Below are 17,839 nucleotides of genomic sequence, written 5' to 3' on the forward strand. Positions count from 1 at the left end.
GCGACAGTATAAAAGCTCCTGTGACAGAGATGAGAAAGGGGAAGGGAACTTGTTTTACGTAACAGGCTGGCTGAGGCTCCTATAGGAAGATTCTGACTGACAGTCTCTGCAGTGCTATGGCGCAGAGGAAACAAACTTGACTCTTCTACATCTATTTCTTCTTCCATCTCTAATTTTTCACTTTCCCCCTCTTTCTCTCTTTCTTTATATCTCTCTCTCTCACACACACACTCTCTCTCACTCTCTCTCATATTTTTCTTTCTTTCCCCCCACCCTCCTACACACACACACACACACACACACACACACACACACACACTCCCCATCACACACAGAGACTGTCACAATGGCTCTCTTCACCCTCATCCCTGTGAGCAGCACAGATCTTTTGGGGCCATAGGGTGATTAATGTGTTTGTGCACCTGTCACTTTACATGTATTCCCCTCACATGTGTGGGGTGTCTACATCTGTATATGTGTGTGTACATGTGTCTACATATTTGTGCATACGTGCAAGTGTGTTTGCATAGGTGCTTCTATGTGAGTGTCTCTGGTGTATACCAGTGTAAATTCCCTGACCATTTAGTAAAGCAAGCCAGCCTGTGCCCCCCTCCCACATACCCCCGCCCCCCCCCCCCCCCCACACACACACAGGCTGCCAGCTCTGCAGCTTCTTGCTTTTGATCCTCTGCATCATATCCTCAGCCCCCCTCCCATTGTCAGAGCTCTGATTGGCTCAAGTGTTTTTTTCTCTTCCTGCAGCTCGTCTCTCAGACAGGAAGACGGCTCTACCTCCCAATCTTGCCGCCCAATTACCGTGGCCATGGCAACTATCTGAGATTATTGCCCCAGAGTGTGCAGCATGCCTGTTAGTGGGCCCCTAAAGCCTCTCGTATCTATCCCTCAATGCAGCCACACAGTTCCTCTCATCTCAGCTGAATTAATCCTGCCTTTGTTAACCCACAGTTAAATTGGTCACCAGAGCAACCCATTTAAAACCCTCTCTGAGGCAAACTATATAACAAATATTTTCATTGTTAAATTAATATTTTCAGACAAGGAAATCAAATGTTTTTCTGTCATCTGCTGCATATAATACTACCAGCCTACGCGTATTCTAGATCATTCTTTACTTCACCTCAAAACTATATCAAAGGAGCAATTGCAAACAAATGTGAATATACAGTGTGTGTATGTGTATGTGTGTGACATTTACAGCCTATCCTCTGTCCCAGCATTAGCCCAGGGTTTTGCACATGATGGGGGAGGGAAGCTTAGTCACTGAGATGCCCCAAGGACTCTCGCGGGAATATTCTTTCCTCACTGTCCACACACACACACACACACACACACACTCACCCACACAGACACACACACACACACACACACACACACATACACACTCTCACACACACACACACACTCATGTGCATCCACCCACATAAATGACACACAGACGCACACCACACACATCACTACCTACAAAAACACACAAAAACACAAGCGCACACACACAGTGTGCATGCCTGAACACAAATGGCAGCTGGCAAAGCAGCCTAAGCCAAGCATGAAAATATGCGGAACTTTCTCTGTCCTGTTGGTTGATGCTAAATTTAGAGCTTGTGTCGTCTTCCCCTCTCTTTTGTCTTCCAGTGCATAATTGCACAAGGGCTATACAGCTATGTGACTCCATATTCTACACACAATTTTCACCACAAACAAGCTGAAATATTACCAATCAGGAATATATTTCTTTAACGTTTAAATTCAGCGGAATAAGTATCTAACTGCACCATACAGCAGGGGAAACGTTGCCAGAATATATTGCAGGCGGCTGAGCAAGACCTGATGACAGCTCTGGCTGATGTGTCGTGGCGTGTCAGAAGCGATTAGAGAGAAGATGAACTGCCTCGACTTCTAAGAGATTAGCTTGGAAGAATAAAAGTGGGCTTTTCTTTTTGAAGTTATTTCACTCCATCATTACGTTTATATTAATATTGAGGCATGAAAGCAGAGAAAACCACAGGCATGTGTTGAATTGGATTTAATGCAGTGCGCTCCTTCTGCAACGGATGATTTAGCTTTAACATACAATTGAGTGGACGTCCAGTTAACTGGAATTTAAGGTAGCCTATGCGAACTGAATGAATGAAAGTGCAGGGCATTTAAAAAAACAGGAAACATCATAGTGTGCAGGCTACTGTACCCTAGACATGTGCCAATAAAAAGCGCTGTCCAAGGTCCTGCATTACGCAGGCCGACTAAATTTAGACGAATTCATTCGGTTTACGGATATTACATTAGACAGATAAGCAATGTCGACAATGTTATTTTATCATTTGAATAAACACTGAATAAACGACCACATATAGCCTTCCTTAATTGATTACTAATCTAAGTGGGAATTTAAATATACAAACTTTTTTTTTTCATATTGTAAAAACAAACTACAGGCCTGATAGGGATTTTTGTTATCATTCAGAAACGTGGCAATCTTAGCCACACTGAATAAAACGGGCTTTGAAAACGAGAATGGATCAAAAATTAACTTTTCTTTCACCGAATTTTTTTGGGGGGGTTGAATATTAGCAGTCATGAATATGGACAATAAAGTAATTTTACATGCTGACCAAAAATGATATTTTGTTTTGGTGGAACTCTTAATTAACATTATAAAGGCAGGCCTTTATAATGTTAAATGACGAAGTTCTTCTTCGAGCTATACCAGCTATGTTATAAACTCAAATAATAACCTCTAAAATAATAGCCTAAAGAAACATCAATAAAATCGATGCCATAATCTGAAGAAGAAAAAAAATTAAATGAAAATGTATGTCTGGGAAATGATTTCTTTAATTTTGTTTTTGTTAGAGATAAGTTATATCCATTGGAGGCAACCAAATAAGAATGTATTCGATTTATTTAAACGCAATAGGTTGTGATTTCAATCTTTATCCTACTACACTATTAGGCTAATGGTTAAATTTGGGTCAAAAATCATTCGTATTGAGGATTTTGTCATTGATCCCAAACAAGAGAAATTGCGCCAATGATCTTGATTCAGTCATGAATCCCCCCCCCCCCCCCCCACACACACACACATACTCCCCATTCCTCTGTGAGTCTGTCCATCCACCTATACCCACATCCTCTCTCTTCTCTTTCTCTATTTTATACATTTCATGCCACCGTTTGAGTCAGGAGGGGCCTGTGCATGCTGAGCAAGTCATTACATTGGCAGTCTACGAAGGCACGTGCTTCGTACTCATCTGACACACAGATTCCACCGCTCGCGCATTGCATTTGTCACTGCTGTGGCACAGCTGAGCACGCGCCATCAGGACCAACAGGAACCGCTGCATTCGAGACCTGAAGATTTTTTTACATTTAGAATCTAATGAGGACTTTGGAGAAATCCTATTCCTGGGAAATATTTTGCTTCATTTATATTGGTTGGCAAGAGTGCAAGGACCGAATTACGCGTGACATGGATCATCAACACTGGCGACTGATGCTTTAACGGTTGTGGAGAAAAACGGTTGGATAGCCGTTGGGGCAACTTCCAAAGGTCTTATCAACAGGCATGATTTTGTAGCAGCAGTATAAATCTCCTGCACGTAGGCTAATTTACCACTCTTCACTTTTTTCTTTATCAAATTAGCATCTGAAACCACTCGTTCATATTGAAAATATGGCTCACTTAATCCGACACAAGATCACCAATAAACTGACCAATGCAGCCCACACGGTGTCCAACAAGTCCCAAGCCAAGGTCAGCGGTGTATTCGCCAGGCTGGGATTCCAGGCCGCCACAGACGAGGAGGGTCTGGGCTTCGCAGGCTGCGACGACCTGGATTATGACTACAGACAGGGGATGCAGATGGACGTGCTGCCCGGGGACGAGGAACGGGGAGAGATGGACGGAGACGGAATGATGGAGGGAGACAGCCACTACCAACGAGATGGCACCAGACCCCGCTCCTCCTCAGTCAAAAGCACAGGCCTTCCTAATGAGCTGCAGTCAGAGGACAAACCCAAAATCACGTCGTGGGAAGCAGGGTGGAATGTCACAAATGCTATTCAAGTAGGCTATCATTTAATTTTCGTTAACATTTTGCGACCTTAATTGCCAATTGGCGTCAGGCAATATGCCCAGCCTTCACTTTGAGGGGGAATTAAACACTTTAGGCCTAAAGTCACCTTGAACAATAGGATGTAGGCTAAGCTTTTTTCCCCAAAAATATAAAGCATGGTCGGTATTTCGCCATCGAACGAATTCTGGATTGTATTTCAATAGTCTATTAAATTCAAATAACCTCAAACAAAGACGTATGTTATTCCTTTAAAACATGTTTCGTCGGCTAATTTGGCCAATTAATGCACAATAATCTCTGCCTTATTATTTATATAAAGAATAAGGGGATTAATTTGGATTTTATGTGAAATATAACGGGATTATTCATCCTGAAATCTTTTATCGTTAAAAAACAGCCTCCCTGTCAGCTTGAGATCGCGACTGCACGCGCCTGATTAGCCTCGGGGACGATCATGACATAATTATTCTTGCAGCCACATAATAAAACTGCATGATTTCTAAAAAGCAGACATTTGTTTTTTTGCTATCCAGATTCAATGGTGCATGTCTTGAAAATTCCATATGTAATACACAATGCAAAATAAAATATAACAAAAATAATACTAAGCGCAAAGTCTTGTGTCGGTAGGCCTATTGCCCTCACAAATGTGTTTTATTCGTTTATGATATAGTTTTTATACCAACAATACATGTGATTGCTTGGCCGGAGAGGCTGTCACTCTGATGAGGTCTTGTCCATAAACACTCCACTGCGCTTCTGTGTCCGCAGGGCATGTTCGTCCTTGGCTTACCATATGCCATTCTGCATGGCGGATACCTCGGACTCTTCCTAATCATCTTTGCCGCCGTGGTGTGCTGCTACACCGGGAAGATTCTGATCGCCTGTCTTTACGAGGAGAACGAGGACGGACAGCTGGTGCGCGTGAGGGACTCGTACGTGGACATCGCCAATGCATGCTGTGCGCCAAGGTTCCCATCCCTGGGCGGACACATCGTGAACGTGGCTCAGATAATCGAGCTGGTGATGACGTGCATCCTGTATGTGGTGGTCAGTGGCAACCTGATGTTAAATAGTTTCCCAAGCCTACCAGTGTCTCAGAAGGCTTGGTCCGTCATCGCCACCGTGGCCCTCCTTCCCTGCGCCTTCCTCAAGAACCTCAAGTCAGTCTCCAAGTTCAGCTTGCTTTGCACCGTCGCGCACATTGTCATTAACGTCTTGGTGATCGCCTACTGCCTCTCCAGAGCACGAGACTGGGCCTGGGAGAAAGTCAAGTTCTATATCGACGTGAAGAAGTTTCCCATTTCCATCGGCATCATCGTGTTCAGCTACACATCACAGATTTTTCTTCCATCGTTGGAGGGCAACATGCAGAGGCCAAGCGAGTTCCACTGCATGATGGACTGGACCCACATCTCCGCCTGCGTCCTCAAGGGGTTGTTCGCACTGGTGGCTTATTTGACTTGGGCTGACGCCACCAAGGAAGTAATCACCGACAACCTGCCGTCCACCATTCGAGCGGTTGTCAACCTGTTCTTGGTTTCCAAGGCACTGCTCTCCTACCCGCTGCCATTCTTTGCTGCCGTGGAAGTTATGGAAAAGTCCCTGTTCCAGGGCGGAGGCCGCTCCATGCTCCCTGACTGTTACGGGCCTGGCGGCCAATTGAAGTCCTGGGGGCTAGGCCTCCGGATCGGCTTGGTGGTTTTCACGTTGCTAATGGCCATCTTTGTGCCGCATTTCGCTCTCCTAATGGGCCTCACGGGGAGCCTTACAGGGGCAGGCCTATGCTTCTTGCTCCCCAGTCTGTTTCATCTAAAGCTCCTTTGGAGAAAACTCTTATGGCACCATGTGTTCTTTGACGTCGCTATCTTCGTCATAGGGGGCATATGCAGCATATCTGGGTTTATTCACTCTGTTGAGGGGCTGATAGAGGCTTATAAATACAACCTTCATGACTGAAAAAACAGTAATTAAAATATACTTAGCGATATAAATGTCAATTTTAATGGCGCGTACGGCGCATATGACAGCTCGAGAGGAAACGTGTGTAATTGTGTTTATTTATTTTTTTGCCGTCGTGATTATGTGCAATAATAAACTAACATATAGGGCCTATGTAATAGCTACTCATAGGTGACGTTTTCTTTCACTAGGGATGAGAGTAAAACAAAGCCGTTCCTCGAGAAAGCATTTTCTTGTGTTACCAGGATCAAGGCAGATTATCACAGCTTCTGTAAAGTTGACAACCATCACCGGTCCAACTCAAAGTGTATAGTGTTTATATGCGGGATGACATCTAAGAATTGTGAAGAATGCAACGAACTTTAATCATTGATTTCGAGCTGCTATAAATAGTTTTACTGAGAAAATTTGCTTGGAGGCACACGTCAAATGGTGCTATGGAAAACAAAAGAAAGGTCAATGTAGTTGTTTACTAATAATATGAACATTTCGATTCGTTTTGAATTGTGAGCCCAGTCTTCGTCAACGCATTAGGTTTCTGGTGTTTCAAGTGTAGTTCTGGATGAAGTGAATTAAGTGCAAGCAACTGGCTCCTAAATGTGTTATGAACCGTCAGTCCCATATTGTCTTCCTGTTGAACTTGTTCGTTGTGCTTTCATGGAATTAGGCTAATCATGATGTGTGAGAAACGAAAATTTGTTGAATTATCAGATGAATAAATCGAATATTTTACGCCTCGTGATTTTGTAGCCTATGTGTTTTTGTAGGCTTAACGGGATTCAGGTTGTGATGTAGAGAGGGGTGTCATTCGTCATTGTAGGTATAGTCCGCCTCCACAGAATTACTGAGAAACATTACATGCACTGTAAAAAACACGGTCACACTTTCACTTCCTAATTTGTTTTTATCTTTAGGGTAGCCTACAGTACAAAGTTTTTACTTATCAGAATCAAGTCGACGTTTTGAGAACTTCACTGCATGGAGACAAACCCTATTCTGCAGGCTGTTCACACATCAGCTCAAAGAGCCTCTCTATAAGAGGAAGATAAACTTTATAAAAATCACTCTATAAGGAAGTTGATTTGCCATACGGAGAACCTTGAACCAAACTGCAAACATCTACTACTGGCTGTCTACTGGGTACATTACATTTGACATTTTATTTAATGTTAATTTGGAGTTTAGATTATTGAGTTTTCCCCAGTAAAATTGTCCAGAGGGGTCTCGTCTGTAGCATGTTGCCCTACCTGGTGTTTCTGCTGCTGAGTCTCTCCACACACACACATGGAGAGAACCCTGCTATCAAGCTCATCCTCACAGACAAGGGACTTCAGTATGGTGAGACCAACACTCAACATGACATGCTGGGCAACACTTTTATTTCAATTTATTGATTTGGATAATAACTGTTTGATGATACTGCTCTTTCTGGGATCCACTGTAAATACATTCAATCAGGCAACGTAATGTCTGAGATACTCCATTGAGTGAATTGGAATTCCCCAAAGGTTCCCAGCTCATGTATCACATTGCATGGGATCATTACAGCAAATCTGATGGAAATAAATATATTCTTCTAACAAAATGTAATTATCCATAACGTTGACTATTTGCAGCATTTTTTACTTGCTTCTCCCTGTTGTCCACTTGTAGGGAAACACATGGCTGCTGTGGTGTTAACGGAGAAGATGAAAAACATGTCCTTTCCAGACATCAGTGGAGGAGTCAGCATTGGTTTGCTAGGAACTGTAGACTATGTCCTCAGTGGGTAAGTAGTAGAGATCAGGGAAGAGATAAAGATGAGCTGGGCCCCAACACCAGACTGTCAGTCCTCTACACACCCATATATGTCAAGGGTATTGTTTCATTAACCATCATGGTAGTATTTAGCTGATCTCTGTGAATATTACAACATGGACCACAATAAAACATCACTAACAACAATACACTCTCTTTGCTCCTGTTCCTACAGGATGTCTGTCTCCCAGTGTGATTTCCCAGAACCCTCAGTGGACTTTTACGAGGAGGTCGGACTCAAGGCAGTTGTCTCCGACCTAAACATGAGAGTGAATGGGAGATGGAACACCAACTTTGGAATCATGTGAGTCAGTCAGATGTCTCATGTTCCACTGTCCCATCAGGGATTAAATGACCCAGCACTTTCAATTTATCCAGGAGAGTGGACAGGTGAAGGGGAACCTTAAAACCAATTGAATTTAAATGTGCTATCTTTTTTGTTCTGTTTCTTCAACCATAAGCTGGTTAAGAGGAAATAAAATAGAGAAAACAATTATTTGACCCTAGATCAACTGATAATGGCCGGGTTTAGAACGCTCCTAAGAAGCTCTTAGCGTTAAGAGCTTCTTAACGAATCTGGGAAACCCGGCCAATATGATTACATTGTGTTTCCTCCATAATTCTCTCCTTGTTAATTGTTGTTTGCCATGGCATGGGTTGTCCTTTCATTGTATGAATGTGTGTACGTGCATATGTGTGTTTGTGTATGCGTGTGCTTTTGCAGATATGACAGTGGTTCATTTGACCTGGCAGTTTCCAAAGTAGGTGTGACCTCTGTGGTGAGGTTGGCTGAGAACGAGGAACACTTGTCAATCTCCAGCGAGACCTGCTCTGCTGAAATTGGTGATGTCAACATAAACTTCCATGGTGGTGCCAGGTGGGAAGTTGACTGTTGTATTATAGAGATGGAGAGATTTGTGTGTGTGACAGTGAGCGAGACATCACTATAATTTCACATTATATTTCTTTGTTGACAGTTTCATCTTTCAGCCTTTTGTGGACAGTTTTAAGGGTCGTATCAAAGGTGAAATACAGGGGAAAGTAAGTCATGGTTCCCTGGTAACCTATAGATTCTCTCTGCTCATCATCATCATTTTCATTCTAAAATGGGAACAAGCCTAGTAGTGCTGTTGTAGACTTCAAACAGTAAACACAATTTTCCCTGGATAGTCAACTCTCCTCCCAATAAACAAAGAAAACAGTACAATTGTACTGCACTTTTACAAAATGATTTCTTCATATTGATTACAGATGAAAAAAAAACCTAACAAACAAAAACGATTTGTTACTGTACCCAGATCTGCCCAGCAATCCAACAACAAACAGAAGACCTGGAGAGACAATTAGCGGCCATTGCAGGTACTGCATTTGGAAGTAATTTGAAATATTAATAACGGGGACAGAATGACTCATTAAAGCATGTCCAGCTAGTATCATGAAGTAGACGGTTAGACTAAAGTGAACTTCAGTGAACTCAAATGTTGGTGATGTTCTCTGAGTTGATATCTGAGTGGCAATAAGACAACTATCAATCTGTTAGTCATGTTCACTGAGTTAGATGTTAATCTGTTAGTGATGTCTTCTGTGTTGCTTGTGGTCCACTAGTCTCCTTTCAGGTTGGCTCTGATCTGGTTCTGGACGTCCCTCTCTCCAGCTCCCCCCTCGTGGATTCTGCCAGCCTGGAGCTAGACTTCAAGGTAGAGCAACTTCCGCCTGTCTCACATGGATGTTGTGGATACACCTCCACCAAACACTGGTCCTTTAAACACAGTGCACATCTGATCTGAGTACCTCAAAATCTGAGAATAAACCTCAAGGTAGGGGTTTGCTATCCAAGTCAGGATCCTTGCTAAGATTGTTGTTATTAACGATATCTTGGTCTCATTCTAGTCCCAACATGTTGTGGTTTGTGTGTTATACAGGGTGAGTTCTACAGTGCCAAGAGCCACACAGATCCTCCCTTCCAGGCAGATGACTTCTCTCTGACCTGCCAGGACTCTTACATGCTCTCACTGGGCATGTCTGAGTTCACCGCCAACTCCGTTTCTTACTCCTACTTCTCCACTGGGGTCCTTGTGGCCCACATAACGGACAAAATGGTGAGTTTTTCTGCTGTATGTCTCAGTGTCTGTTTTTCTACTACTGAAAAACAACTGTCTTCATGTTCTGCCTCCAATGTGTTCTGTCAGATCCCAGCGGTCTCTCCTCTGCGTCTCAATACCAGCTCCTTTGGTAAACTCATCCCTCAGGTAAACACATTTCGTCTTGAACCTTTTTATTACACTACCATGCTTATAGCAGACACACTATTGCTTTTCTTTACTATAGGCAGAGATCTACAGCCACCCAGTGGTGAGATGAGCAAATATCAGCAGAATATAGTCAACTTTGCTAACTTTATCCACTGTTCCTGTTCCATGTCCAATGTCCATCACTTCCTTTCTACCCCTACCTCTTCCTTCTCCTCCCACTGTTTCTCCTCCTCCTCCTCCTTCATCTCCTTCTCCTCCATCACCTCTTTTTCTACCTCCTTCTTCTTCTGTTTCTCCTTCTCTTCTCCTTCCTCCTCCAGCTGCCAAAGCTCTTCCCTGACCTGCTGATGGAGCTCAATGTGTCGGCCAGGAAGGTTCCCATGTTCTCCTTTCTGCCTGGGGAGGTGCAGCTGGGGCTCCCAGGTATGGTCACTGCCTTCGCCGTTCAGAACGACGCAACCCTCACCCCGCTATTCAAGCTGCAAGCTGTGAGTACCACTGTGACTCTATGGGATGTCCTATATATTTCCCAAGTTGTCTATGTTGCAATGTAACTCTCTGTGTTGATTATTCATTCCTGTTCGGTGAGTGTCTTTGCAGCTAGATGTGATCAGATGTTGTCTCTCTGCAGGACTCAGTCTTCAGTGGTCAGGTCTCCATCTCAGGGAACAAGGTCCGAGGCTCCGCAGCGCTGAGCAAGTAAGACCCAGAAGTTGTCTGATGAAGATGCTGCTTGTGTTCTGACCATTATCACTCAGTAACACAACTCTCTTTCTGATAGTTTTACCCTCACACTGGTGTCCAGTGAAATTGGACCGTTCAAGGTAGGATGGTTAAACGGTGTCTGTGGTACATTATAATAGTCCACGTTAACACAGACACTGCATAGTGATAAAGACAGGTTCAACATCTACATACCTTTGCAGACTGACCATCATTTCATGTTTGTCTAGGCTGCTTTCCTTGAGAGCCTAGTGATGTTGGGGATAAAAACGGGTGTAATGCCTAAACTGAATGGTAAGAACCTGAAAAGTGTAATACACCAAACATACATTTTGTCTCAGTTTTGAACTGAGACAATGTACCAGTGCAATAAAGTGAAACTCATATTGATCCAGTGTGAAGCACAATTAGATGTGATCCTTTGTTTCAGCCAAACTGGGAGAGGGTTTTTTCTTACCCAGCCCACATCACATCCAGCTGGTCAACGCAGTCCTGAAGGTGAATAAGGTCAGTAATCATGCCATTAAATATGTATATTATGTATAGAAGAAGACCTTTTATATGAAACAGAACATTTCAACATGGCTTAACCCATCTTCTTATGCCTTTCAGGGTTTTGTAGCGTTTTCCTGCAACTTTGATGTCTAGTCTGTAGACATTGGGCACCACTGAGTCACATTGCTTTCCACAAGCCAAACTGAAGTTTGATGATCAAACTGACTTCTGTTTTTGCCATTTTCAATTATTCCACATTTTTATACACATTTAGGTTAATTGATTCACTCAATTAAATAAGTTGATGACAACTGATTCTACAACTGCACTTTTCACAAATAAACAATAACATTTGTTTTCAATCATAGAAAGTTGTTGTGAAAGACTTTCATTTCAGTTTATTTATAACAGAGAAGAAGAGTTTTGTCGTGGATGTATTTCAGAGAATCAATCACTAAACTTGTTACATGTCCTTCAAATTCATATTTATTAAGCAGAACAACCATTACACCAACATAACTATCTTTGACACACAAACATAAGACAATAACACAAAACCATTGAGCCATGAATCAGATGGGATCAGGGGGGTATTCCAGGTAGCGGGTTGAACAAAATGTGAACCCTGAACTCTGAGTTGATCTACTCTAAAATAGAAAACTCAACTTTTTGGTTCCAGAAAAGATTATTTGAATTTGTTAAATCAACTAGGAGTACATCCACTCTGAGTTAAGCGCGGGCATGAGAACTATTAAAAGCCAACATCAATGGAGCTCCGATACTAAGATCCATCATGGCACCCGGCGACAAAAAACGTCCTACTTTACCACACTTGACATATAAGTTTTATTACGTGTTTATGTTGAATCTGAGCACATATTCCAGAAAAAAGCAACATGACTGTAGCAGCGTAGAGACACTTGGCGTGGGAGACAATTGCTGGCCGAGTCAATGCATACATTTCAATGCAGTAGCCAGTTCATATTGAACATTTAACCCCACTGTCCGTTAATAAAACAGGTGAAATAGTGATGAACTTAGTAAAATAGCATGTTCAATGTTATATTAAATATAAAAACATACTACAAACAGGTAATGCATATTTTTCTTCACCTTGGTTTTAATCATATTCGACATGATACAAAGTAAATATCAGTTGATGCCCATTTCAACTTGGGTTGAAATGGGCATCAACAGCAGGATGATGATTATGATTCAGATGACGAAGAGATTTGCTGCCGCAGAAATGGATGCAGAGATGTATGGTACATGTACGGTAGCTACTGGTAGTTCTCTCCCCATGTGCTTTTTTTACAGGCTTATGTGGAATTGTCAGTTACACTGACATTATGAGAATAATGAATAGAAAAACGCTTTGCGCATTCTGATCCTGTTGAACAGAGCTTGGATGCTGTATACAGTGAGATGTTCATTTAATGGCAGGGGAATTCTGCATGTGGAACTGTGGAATTTAATGTAATCTCATGTATTCCCAGTTACACGTAAATGAGTTGTACAAACTGCACCTCATGAAGAAAGTGCCAAAAACTGACCAAGAGATGGTGTAGGCCTACTTAGGGTATAAGAATAAAGGCTAATCTTGAAAAAACATGGGTGAACCTTTGGGGAAAAGAAGAGTAAGAACAGTATAGAGAAGGTTTTAACATTTACTACTGATTAGTAAGTAATTATGTTTCAGAATATATCCACCAAACTATTTTTCCCTGTTTGTTTGATTGAAAAACTATTTCCAAATTGTTAAAATGATTCTATTTTAACTTTTAGAATGGGAAATACACCGCTCTACATGCAATTCAGCAAAATTCCCCTCACATTCCTTAAGCTATCCATCCAGTGTGTGTGCTCCAAAAAAACAACAACATACATATCAGCAACCTTTCATCAGGATTTGGGGACTGTATCTTTGGCGTGTATTCATTGAGTATGAGAGACAACTGTTCGAAGTGCACTACCACCACCTACTGGTCATTTCTTGAACCTGTTGATTACAAAAATAATTATGTGAAGTACTTCTCAGTGGCAGGGAGAAAAACTGTAAACATTCACATTATCTGATTCCTATCCTTATTGAATACTCAACTTTGCTCTACTTGTGTCTTCTGCCTTGCTCATCTTCCCAAATGTTTTCCCCATATTTCTGCCACTTTATGTGGCCTTTTTTCGTCACAATAATGGACCTGTTGTTGGGGATGCAGAAGTTCTCAGAGATGGCCTTCAGGCATTCATTACTGGAGTCGTTGCTCTCCAACAAGACGGTGACGTAAAGTGGCCCTCTTTCTATAATTTTGCCGAACTCTTCTTCCGGAATAAGTATGAAGCGGACACGGGAGTCGGATTTGAAAATCATCTTTGTTGATTGACTCGTTCCTCCACTCCCAGTGGTATCCTGTCTGAAATTGACTTCATTCACCAGCTCCTCCAGCCGCATTGTATCCACGCTGTAGTAAACCCGGATGGGCATCCCCGAGGCATTGGCCACATGGGTGATTGTGCTCCCCATTATAGATTTCAGAGACAAAGATCTGTGGAGTAAGAGTGAAAGAGGCAGTGATGCCTATAATGAATTACAATTACCAAGCACCTTTTGAGGATCTATGGCACTTTACAGCGAGGTGGGTGGTGATGCAGGTTTATCTTGACCACATGACGCATATATTAATGTTGCTTAATGTAATATAAGACCTTGTGGGCATGTGGGCAGGTATTTGTCCTTTGGACAAAACTGCCCTGGTTATTTTTCTCTTTCCATGGGAGTGTGAACAACAGCAGTTTGTTTCTGCGGCCATAACTAACAGGTTAGATGGTCCGTGTACCTTGTGGCCATTGGTTTTTCTAATTTGCAACCCGTGTTGACAAACGCAAAATAGGGCCTTAATATAGTTTTGTCACTTTAGTAAATCGAAAACACATTTAAGTATAACGGCTTGTTTTTGGTTGTTTCGTTTTTTTGGAATAATGAAATAACCATATAACACAAATGGTATAACGAGCCATTAATCGTTGTTTTGATTATTCCATATCCTTTATGCTGATATCTGCAAAAGATGAAAAATAGGCTCGTAATATCGATTTGTCCATTTCGGAAGTCAGAACCAGATGATGGGGAAAGGCTTGGTTTCCGTTGTTTTGTTTCATTTTGGAATTACGGAATATCCATATAACACAAACGGTATAACGAGCTATTTACTCATTTGTTTGATCGGCCGTATTATGCATACTGGCACAAGTGAAAAAGAGAGAGAGAGGGGGAAAAATGTGAAACTATTGGGGGTGTTATTACTTGCGAACACCAGAGGGCAGCAACGACTAGCTTTAAAAAAAAATGTTCCTGTGATCTGCAGGCCTACAATCTTGACGACATGGCAGCAGGTTCTTTAGTAGAAGACACACACACCAAACTGAAGGCACATGTTGACCGCGTTTGCTAGTTGCTACTTAGTTAATAAATCTTTGATGAACCCAAGTTTCTTTAATAAATATTAAGTTTCTTTAATATATATTAGAAACATTACAAGACGGGGCTCCAGTGTGTGTTCAAACAAGGCCAAAAGTGCCAGACGGTATCAATCACACCCGTGCAAGTAACACTCCACGCCCCAACCCTCCCTCCCCCCACCTAAATTACGCTTTCAGTTCTGTTGTACGTCTTAATGAAGTGCATTGAGGCAATCATAGTAAGAAAGTTGAGGTCATGTGGGCTACCTTTGCAGTTTACATAGACACACAACTGACAGAGGCACTGTTGTGGATACTTTTTTCAAAGTTCTGATCATATTCCAAATTCAACTTCTTCAAAGTCCAAAAACAGTACGGAGCAGCAACGAGAGGGTTCCCAGGAAAATCTGATTTCCCTTTTGTCTGTGTGTGTCAAGTGTGATGACTGTATTCCTCCACAGATACCATGGGCTTGGACATGGAGTTGGACCAGTTACTTTTCACTTTGACTTGATGGGTGTGACCTGTGAAGAATGAATGGCACCATGCAATGGTGAAGGGCTATAACTCAGGGTTGATTGCAACTGGTGCTGGAAAACACATGTAGTAGGCCAGAATAGAGGAACTGGGCACAAGTTACTGGTTTGGTCCCTGGTTAGTCCCCAAAAACGTGGCAGAAACAGCAGAAACTATTCGATGGCATTGCATCAAGGCCCAATTGGAGCAGAAGTCGTAGGATATTTACAATTGTAGTAGGCCAATAGATCTGTTTTAAAAGTTCAGGGGTGTAATTTGTTGGATATAAAAGGTGAAGCACAGACAAAAGGGAAATCTGATTTTCCTGGGAACTTACTAAAGTGACAAAACGATATTACGGCCCTATTTTGCGTTTGTCAACACGGGTTGCAAATTAGAAAAACCAATGGCCACAAGGTACACGGACCTTAGATAAACCAAGATTTCTCAGATTCATGTTAAGAAAAACAGGCATATTGACAATCCAACATAAACGTTTGTGGAATTAGATCACTGAAGGCAAAAGTTACTTTGTGAACTTTACCCAGAAGGGTTTAAGATGAATCTGCCTTAGTTGGACTCCCCACCCACTTTGTTTCAAAAGTGGCTTATCTGAAAATCAGAAAGCCAAAACTGTTCTAAGGTCTATATGTATGTCAACTGCGTCTTTTCTGTGAACATAACTAACTATAACTATATGGACGGTTTAAATGAGCAAAGGATATTATGTTTTCGTTGCAGTTTGTTTGTCTGTCTGTTTGCAGGATTATATGTAAAAACGTCCGGCCCGATTTTCATGAAACTTCGTGGGAGGGTGTCTATATAGGCCTAGCCTACTTGTAAGAGACTGAGAGATGAAAAATTATACTTACCAAGGACAAAAGTCAGATTTACCAAGGCTCAAAAGACTATGTAAAAACTTCCGACCCGATTTTCATGAAACTTTGTGGAAAGGTGTCAATAGGCTAGTCCTACTTGTAACAGACTGAGAGATGAAAAAATATACTTACCAATGACAAAAGGCGAAAAGTAGACTGTCTTCCTGTACTTGAAAAAAAGTAGGTCACTAACGAAATAGGGTCGATCTTCGGTTTCGCTTTTGCTTTTTTCGTTTTTGGCACTTGCACGCAGCGTTGGAAGCTTCAACTGAGACTCTCCCTATTTACTTTGCCGAACTGAATTGTGGAGTCGGCCCGGCAACGGTCAACTGCAGTCTGGCCGAGTGCGGCTTGCAACTTGACAGCCTAGGGCGTTTTCAAAATGCAGTACTGTAGCGCCGATGCCGTGTGCGTTTACTCGGACAGGATGCACTTTAACCCATATGTGCTGGTGTGGCACCTGTGGTCATTTCTTGAACCCATTGATAAAAAAAAATATTTGCGGGAACACCAGTTACAGGAGGGTGCATGGTCACAGGTGATGTTAATTGTAGGAACAATAGCCTATATATAGCCTACTCATTGTTGAATTTCTATTTGCTGAATTTCTATTAGACCAAGAGATGGTGTACTTAGCAAGGCCGTAGCCATGGAGTCAACATGGGGGGGGGGGGGGGGGGGGGGGGGGTTATCTGCTGGGGAGTCTGAGGGTCCCCCCCTGAAAACGTTTTACGTTTAGTTATGAATATGATTACATTTATGATAATTTCGGCGTGGTTGCCTGTCGTAGCGTAGCACATTTATATTTTATTTATATTTTTATATCAATATATTGGGGAGGGACATTTTTACCAGATTTGAATATTGGGGGACGTGTCCCCCCTTGATTTGTCAAGGGTAGGCCTACTGGATCAGAATCAGACTCAGAAAGGGTTTTAATCGCCATGAAAGTTTGCACAGACAAGGAATTTACTTTGGCATGAAGGTCTATACATTCAACATATGTACAGGAGTCTTAACTTATGTAGGTATCATATGTGGTCTACCTATAATAAAGGTACAAAGTCTCACTAATCCTAAGGGGCTAAAGTATGTAAAATGTATAATACAAATTAAGAATATGAGATATAAAATGGCCATAATGTACAATATAAAAATACAACAAATACAAATACTATAAAAAATACAAATAGTGCAACAAATACAAATAGTTTACATAGTGCAAATTTCAATATTGCAAGGTGACATTGTACAGAAGTGGTTAAGTCCATGTGAGCACTTGGCCTTGTTGAAGAGGCCAGCAGTGGCTGGGCAGAAAACTGTTTTTTTGTGGCGTGAGGTTTTTGTCCTGATGGACTGCAGCCTTCTGCCAGAGGGGAGTGGCTGAAACAGGATGTGTCCAGGGTGGGAGAAGTCGGCCACAGTCTTCCTCGCTCGCCTCAGGGTCCTCAAGGTGTGCAGGTCCTCGAGGGTAGTCAGATTGCAGCCAATCACCTTCTCAGCAATGCGAATGATACGCTGCAGCCTGCTCTTGTCCTTGGCAGTGGCAGCAGCGTACCAGATGGTGATGGAGGAGGTGAGGATGGACTCAATGATGGCTGTGTAGAAGTGCATCATCATTGTCTTTGGCAGGTTGAATTTCTTCAGCTGCCGTAGGAAGTACATC

The 17,839-nt window shown here is 42.2% G+C and overlaps 2 protein-coding genes across 2 annotated transcripts; both read left to right on the forward strand.

Moving 5' to 3' along the window:
• Positions 1-3,691: 3,691 nt before the first annotated feature.
• On the forward strand, positions 3,692-6,075 carry LOC136946370 (vesicular inhibitory amino acid transporter-like). Its single transcript, XM_067240680.1, has 2 exons — positions 3,692-4,084; positions 4,866-6,075. The coding sequence occupies exons 1-2, from the start codon at positions 3,692-3,694 to the stop codon at positions 6,051-6,053; spliced, it is 1,581 nt and encodes a 526-aa protein (XP_067096781.1). The 3' UTR covers positions 6,054-6,075.
• A 1,641-nt stretch (positions 6,076-7,716) lies between these two features.
• LOC136945581 (bactericidal permeability-increasing protein-like) lies at positions 7,717-11,689 on the forward strand. Its single transcript, XM_067239485.1, has 14 exons — positions 7,717-7,824; positions 8,029-8,157; positions 8,578-8,730; positions 8,831-8,894; positions 9,152-9,212; positions 9,459-9,550; positions 9,776-9,952; positions 10,043-10,102; positions 10,426-10,593; positions 10,737-10,804; positions 10,887-10,929; positions 11,059-11,122; positions 11,259-11,335; positions 11,441-11,689. Exons 1-14 carry the CDS (start codon positions 7,718-7,720, stop codon positions 11,474-11,476), a joined length of 1,299 nt encoding a protein of 432 aa, XP_067095586.1. The 5' UTR covers position 7,717; the 3' UTR covers positions 11,477-11,689.
• The last annotated feature ends 6,150 nt before the right edge of the window (positions 11,690-17,839 follow it).

This window comes from Osmerus mordax, chromosome 7, assembly GCF_038355195.1.
Source record: "Osmerus mordax isolate fOsmMor3 chromosome 7, fOsmMor3.pri, whole genome shotgun sequence".
NCBI lineage: Eukaryota > Metazoa > Chordata > Actinopteri > Osmeriformes > Osmeridae > Osmerus > Osmerus mordax.

Excerpts from the sequence above, each read along its gene's own strand:
- LOC136946370 (XM_067240680.1), top strand. The coding sequence starts at position 3,692 with ATGGCTCACTTAATCCGACACAAGATCACCAATAAACTGACCAATGCA. Across the intron at positions 4,085-4,865 it reads ATGTCACAAATGCTATTCAA|GGCATGTTCGTCCTTGGCTT; the intron begins GTAGGCTATCAT and ends CTGTGTCCGCAG.
- LOC136945581 (XM_067239485.1), top strand. The coding sequence starts at position 7,718 with ATGGCTGCTGTGGTGTTAACGGAGAAGATGAAAAACATGTCCTTTCCA. Across the intron at positions 8,895-9,151 it reads AAGGTGAAATACAGGGGAAA|ATCTGCCCAGCAATCCAACA; the intron begins GTAAGTCATGGT and ends TACTGTACCCAG. Across the intron at positions 9,213-9,458 it reads ACAATTAGCGGCCATTGCAG|TCTCCTTTCAGGTTGGCTCT; the intron begins GTACTGCATTTG and ends GTGGTCCACTAG.